The following is a 6,859-nucleotide window of genomic DNA, read 5'->3' as shown; positions in this document are numbered from 1 at the left end:
CATCAGCATGGTGTTATCATTTGTGATGGCAAAAAAAAAAGGAAAATGCTTGTATGAGACTCTCCAAGTCTCTATCAACATGACGTTTGGAATGTGAGAGATTCCCACGAAAAATGTATCTCGAGCAAAAAGAGTGTTAACCCCTAGAAGATCAAAATTGGTCTCTAGGAATATGCATTTATCCTCAAATCCTAATGGCCATGTTGAGATGGAGAGCACAACAAACACTCAATCCCATGAATTTCCAACCATTTAAGATTTTCTTAATTTTCATATAAGTTGTTGCTTTTACATAATGCTTATGAAATTGTGAAAATATCCTTGAAAATTTTTGCTGATCAACACTGTGAAATGATGAATATACTCCACAAATCATAACATTTTCTTCCTTCTCTCTTATAAAACATTCACTAGAAAAATTGATTGTTGGAGTTTAATTTTGTTGATGAATCCCTTACATATGGGTAAGCGTCTTTATTTTTCTCATTTTTGTCCCACTAAATTCTAACTTAAAAAAATAAAAAATGTTTTTGTGAGAATGTGGTAAGCGTCATCTACCATCTATCATGGCATGCCTTTGTTTTTTTTAACCTCATTTTCTCTTTTTTTCTTTCATGATCACAATTTTGCTTTCTCTTGAATTTCTCGGATTTAGGATTAAGATGTTGTGCGTGTGATCTCAAGGTGCTACATATATTTGGTGGATATTTCTCTTATAATACATCTAAATCAATTTATTCTATTTTTGTGATTACATGATATATCAAGAAAGAAAACATACCCGACTCGATCATGTTACACTTTAAAATAGCACTTAATACCCATATAATAAGAGATGAAAAAACTATTGGATTTGATATTTAACTTTGTAAGTTTTGAGTACCTTCCACAAAAAATTACTTTAGTAAGATCAACTTTCAAATACTACTTTTTAATAGAACACTTCGTTTCAAACTATGGATACTAGAACATCAAGGAAGGAAATTAACACCATCATCCATGATCAAAATAATAATTATTTAATAGTAAGTGAGTTTCGCAGTCAACGATTAATAAATTTATAACATACCTACATTTTTCACATACAAAATAATTAGTGAAGACTAAGAACAATTAATAATTTAATTCTACTTTTAAGAGATTTACATCTCATCTCAAGCCAACTTCATGAACCAAGCACAATTTTATAATTAATATGTTTTCAACTTCTCTTGAATCAAGTCACAGCAATCTAGCCGAAAAAATAAATAAATAGAAAAACAGTATTTGAGTTAAGTTTTCATTATGCATTTAGTGGGATTGGGTAGCATAAATCGACTCAGAAGAGACAGGCCACCACAATGTGAAAAAAGTCCAAATTTGACGGACCAAGAGGTTGAATTGGTGTCGAATTTTTTATTGTCAAAATTTTTTTTTTCGACGAGTTGAATCTATCAAATTAATGAAGCATCAGAGAAATTCGACAGTTCTAAACCATCAAATTTGAGAACATCAAGAATTTTGATGGTCCTAGACCATTAAAATTCAATTTCTAAAATTCCTAGGCCTTGACCCGTCAATTTTTTCTATAAAATTTTACAGTTTTCACGTAGTGCACCCGTTAGATGAGCCTAAACCCTATTAGGCCTAAATTGGGTAAAATTATATTTGATCTTTATAAAATTGATTATTATTAGGGATTGACTAATTGCACACCACTAAGTTGTTGGTTGCACTCAAATATTAAAAAAATATTTTTTTTTAAACATTGATTTTAACCTACTAATTACACTTCATTATGGTAATCTTATGATTTATGGGCTTATTCGTCTTCTCATGGTTTCTTCTATGCTTATGCTCCATTTTTCCTATGATTGATTTTGCTCATATTTTCTTTGGCACCAATCGAAGGTATTAGTTTTCTAATATCTATTTAGGGTCTATTCAAAAATTGATAAAAGCCCATGCTTGGATTTTATCTTTTGGAATTTTGTGAGCGACCAGTTCGAAGTGTCTACATGGATTCCAATGAGTTTCTTAAACCTCACAATGACTTTAAAATCGACAAAACTAGTCTTTCGTTGATTTATCAATTCGGATATATTTTGATTACAAAGAATCTATGATGTTTTCAAATAGATTAGACTATACAAAAATAATTGAACTAACAATAATTTATATCGATATAGTTAGAGAAGAAGAAAATGATAAAGTGCAATTGATAATGAGTGGTGTGCAACTAGTCGGTCTCTTATTATTATTTTTATTTTTATTTTTACCGGACTAACTGAGTCAGCATGCCAATGGACCCAATTAAGAACTCAAATATCGAGAAATGTGATCTACAATGAAAGCCAGATGAATGGTTCTGATTCATCCATAAATCGATTTTGCATCTAAATAAAGATTAAACAACTTTAATGAACATAATGAGGTTTGTTACATTCTTAATTACAATCAATGTGAGGGCTTGGCTTGTTCAACGAAAATGATGATTGGCGTGAGCCGTGAGCGTGACATCAACAACCTCCTTACGAATCCCACCAACTTATTATTATTAATTAATTTAATTAATTAAGGAGGTTTAACGAATTTAAAGTACAGTTGAGGGGGATACAGTATAAATAAGTCTCCCGCTTTGGCTGAAAACCAGAACAGAGCGAGATACAAAGAAAAAACTCCATTAATGGCGACTAAAGTATATATCTTGTAAGCTCCCATTAAACCTCTTTCTCTCTCTCTATTTTTTATTTCTTTTTCCTTATCTTCATCTGTTTGTGGGCTTTTTTGTTTTGGAAACTTTTCAGATTGGTTGAATTTTGATAATTTTTAAACGGTTTTGGGCTAAATTTATGTCTGAATCTCTTATTCTGTTCTTGAAAAGTGCATCAAGTTTGAATCTTTTTGTTAGATCTTTTGAATTTTGGTTTCTTTAATTAGTTATTAATGATTCTTTCTGTAAAATTGCTTATTTTTCTCTCTCTCTGGAAAATTACAGAGCTCGGATTGTTTTTTCCATTATTTATTTATTTATTATTGTTCTAGGCTGAAGTTTATTGTGGAAATTGGTGAAGTATTGCAACAAATACCAAAAGGAAAATTAGAATGAGAACACCCAGTTTTTGTAAAAGTTAGGGCTTTGATGGATTCATTGGTTGTTAACAATGATCACTTATTTATAAATCTCTCCTTTTAAAAATTTAAATTTTCTATGGTTCTTTAAGTTAATATTGCTTGATAAAATGTTACAATTTGATCCAGATTGTAAAGATTGATGGAGATTAAATGGATAGATAAACAACTAAATATACAAATTAAAACTTCCAATTTCTTGTAAATTTCAGCTGAGCTTATGCTGTATTTTTCCATTTTTTATTTTAATGTTCTATAAACAAGAGAATAATAGAAAATGAAAATTTGAAAAAGAACATAAAAGGATGACATGGAAGAAGGTTCATCGATGCTTCTTTACTTAGTGGTCCTCATCAATAAAATAGGTCTTACTAGAAAATATTGCTTGTTTCTAGGGAAAAAAAAAACGCTTACTGTCATTTTCGAATTTTTTTTTTGGTGGAAGCCATCTCAATGTTACTTACTATGAATTTGATTCATGACCAGGAACTTGATTGAACTTAAAAAGAAAAATAAGGAAATTTGGTATAAAACAGAGAGGATATGTTATCAATTGTATTTAACCAAAATTAAGAAGCTATCACAAAGAAAAACCTCGTAATTTTAACTGATAACTCAACTAATTTGCTGGTTTATTTGAGTATGATATGTATATATTATTTTCTTGGAAAAATTCAGCAATAAATACTAATTATCTTTGCTCTTTTTTATTTTTATTTGTATGTATTCTGAAACTTGTCTGAAAAGGATAATAAAATTATGAAGAGACCATATCAAGTGAAACTAGTTACTCTATGTCCCATAGGTTTTGATACAGATTATCATCCATGTTACAGTCATTGTGGATGCCGACTAGTTGTTCATTGACCTTAATGTGCCCATTAGTAGGTGGTCTGTACATTTTTTTCCTTTGAATCATGTGTACTTTCTAGATTATTGACCTTTGCATATAGTCATAATGTCGGATGTCATAATGCTCTTGCCACCAAACTTTGTTTTCTCCTCTTATTATCATATAAAGAGAACGTGGCCTCTACCATTAATGTCATAGTGCTTATTACTGTGAAGTAGGTTGATTTGCAAATCGTTTTCTCTCATGCTTCCTACAGAGTAAAGGAAATAAGAAACATGGCACATGCCATCACCCTTTGCCCCCCAAAAAATATTTCATGTCTTGATGATGCTAATGTAGGTACTATTCTATGTATGGACATGTTGAGAAACTAGCCGAAGAAGTCAAGAAGGGTGCTGCATCCATAGAAGGAGTTGAGGCAAAGCTATGGCAGGTGTATACTTGTATTATTCATCATTTCTTAGTTGAAAACCCCATGAATAGGAAGAAATTAAATAAACTTAAATTTGAGGAAGTCTTATCTTTATTTCTTTGTAAAGTATTTGCGAGCATGTTAGCCAACATTAGGTGAGGACTTAGACATTGCTGGTATGATGACATATATTGATTTAAAAGTGAGCTTTCATCTCTAAATGGTAATTTTCAAATGTCACTAACCCGATTGAATTGAATGGATACATGGAACAGGTCCCTGAAACACTGTCAGATGAGATTCTTCAAAAGATGAGTGCACCTCCAAAGAGTGATGTACCAATCATTACACCGAATGATCTTTCCGAGGCTGATGGCCTTATCTTTGGCTTCCCCACTAGGTTTGGAATGATGGCAGCTCAATTCAAGGCATTTATGGATGCAACCGGGAGTCTATGGAAATCACAATCATTGGCAGGCAAGCCTGCAGGGATTTTCTTCAGCACTGGTTCTCAAGGCGGTGGGCAAGAGACAACTGCGTAAGTTCAAATTTCACCAATATTGCACCACTTTGACTCCTTTGTAATGTTGAGTGTATATTTTTCTCCACTCCCCCCAGTTAAGCCTGGTGACCTGCTTATATTCATGGTGGTTCCCCTCTCCAACAGATCGGTCTTTTGGAGTAGTTGGTTGGTTAACATGGTATTGGAGAGTGATGTTCGTATAGGTCACGGGTTCGATTCTTTCCACCCTTATGTGTGAGGGGGAGTGTTGAGTGTATATTTTCCTCCATTCTCGGGTGCGTCAATACTCCAGTTAAACCCTGTGACCCTCTTACATTCATAATTCTCCGTCTCCGACAGATCGGTCTTATGGAGCAGTTGGTTGGTTAACATGTAATACCTAAAGAAGAATAACCAATTTTATTATAAATTTTTGGTTTTACAGATTGACAGCAATAACTCAATTGGTTCACCATGGAATGATCTTTGTGCCCATTGGATACACATTTGGTGCTGGCATGTTTGAGTTGGAGGAAGTGAAAGGTGGTAGCCCATATGGTGCGGGCACTTTTGCTGGGGATGGTACGAGACAGCCATCTAAGCTTGAACTCGAGCAAGCTTTCCACCAGGGGAAGTACATTGCAAGCATTGCAAAGAAGCTCAAGGGAGGTACTTAATTTCCATATGCTGCACATATATTGTTTTCCATTCCATCACTTCCATTTTTTTTTAGGAGAATTTAAAGATCATGCTTTATGTGCTCCTTAGAATAAGATGGGTTTTGTTGGCTATAATTGTTGTCATGGGCTTTGTATGTGTTTTGTCTAGTACAGTAGTTTCTGTAAATGATATAGTTTGCTTTGTCCTTCAATAAACAACTATGTCTGCTCTCATTATATTCTTTAAGTATTTGTTTTATAAATCTGACCAGTCTTTAAAGTTCAGTATCTCAATTCTCAGGAAGATTATCAATGAATTATGTGTCGTATCAGATTGTCAACTGTTGGACCAGCATCTAGTCCCACAGTAAGTCTGTACCTGCACCGTATCTATAGTCAACCACTGAACGAGCAACCGAAGAAAATATGGGCATTGTCCACCGAAGGCTTCTGGCATTAGCTACATTGAGAGATTAAAACCAACAATCAACGAGTGTTGGGCACAATGGCCAAGAAAGGTCGTGAGAGAAAGCAAAGAGATGCATCCATTTCTAGGCAAATTCAGTGTCTTGTGGATGCTCTCTATGAGGTAGTTCGACACGCCCCTTGGGGGATCTGTTGGGTCTTTAAAAGGACTCAATCAAAGGGCACAAATACATCAATGTAAAAGGGGAGAGGTATAGAGTTCAAGCCCCCTCGTTAGCTACTCATAGGGATTTATCCCTATGTACTTGGTATGTGTGATTCGAGGGGTATTCATGTACCAGGAGAGGGGGAGGATTTGACGGTAAGATAGGTGCTTTAAGAGGCCAGTTGCCTCGCACTTGCTAGTTGGGCCTACAGGTCTAAAACCACGTCATTAAAAGAAAAAAAAAGAGATTAAAACCAACCCTCTTTTGCAAAGATTCTCAAATATGTGAAGAATCTGTTTTAAAAAAAAAAAATATTTACCATACAACTCCAGAACAAAAACTTAACTCTACTTTTTTTTTTCTTTCAAAAAAAAAAAAAACCCAGGAAAGTTTAAGGGGACAACTGAATGTTTAAATATTTTGGTATATAAAATACTGGTAAGCTATGGGTCCAATAGGTCACCTTCCTTAAATTATGGATGCTATACAAAATAAAAACAACTCCTTTGCTGATTTCTTCCAGCACCAAGCCCATCTCATTCCGAAATTTTCTCCCAAAGGGCTTTAACGCCCTTGGACTTCTGGCCAATTCCATATCTAGATATAGCAACCTCTCAATGCATCTATTTGCCTACAATATCTTAAAACAATCAATTGATATTAACTTACTCCAAAAATATAATCATCAAG

General features: G+C 33.7%; 1 protein-coding gene across 1 annotated transcript; it reads left to right on the top strand.

Annotated features, from left to right (window-relative positions):
• The first annotated feature begins 2,539 nt into the window (after positions 1-2,539).
• LOC147387351 (NAD(P)H dehydrogenase (quinone) FQR1-like) lies at positions 2,540-5,800 on the top strand. Its single transcript, XM_086421010.1, has 4 exons — positions 2,540-2,688; positions 4,304-4,397; positions 4,652-4,914; positions 5,324-5,800. The coding sequence occupies exons 1-4, from the start codon at positions 2,666-2,668 to the stop codon at positions 5,553-5,555; spliced, it is 612 nt and encodes a 203-aa protein (XP_086277136.1). The 5' UTR covers positions 2,540-2,665; the 3' UTR covers positions 5,556-5,800.
• Positions 5,801-6,859: the final 1,059 nt, after the last annotated feature.

The sequence above is a fragment of the Akebia trifoliata genome, chromosome 13, assembly GCF_017979445.1.
Source record: "Akebia trifoliata isolate Shusen 1 chromosome 13, ASM1797944v1, whole genome shotgun sequence".
Classification (NCBI taxonomy): Eukaryota; Viridiplantae; Streptophyta; class Magnoliopsida; order Ranunculales; family Lardizabalaceae; genus Akebia; species Akebia trifoliata.
The sequence above is the reverse complement of the archived record's forward strand: the minus strand, read 5'-3'. Positions and strand labels throughout refer to the sequence as shown.

Excerpts from the sequence above, each read along its gene's own strand:
- LOC147387351 (XM_086421010.1), top strand. The coding sequence starts at position 2,666 with ATGGCGACTAAAGTATATATCTT. Across the intron at positions 2,689-4,303 it reads GCGACTAAAGTATATATCTT|GTACTATTCTATGTATGGAC; the intron begins GTAAGCTCCCAT and ends ATGCTAATGTAG. Across the intron at positions 4,915-5,323 it reads GGTGGGCAAGAGACAACTGC|ATTGACAGCAATAACTCAAT; the intron begins GTAAGTTCAAAT and ends TTGGTTTTACAG.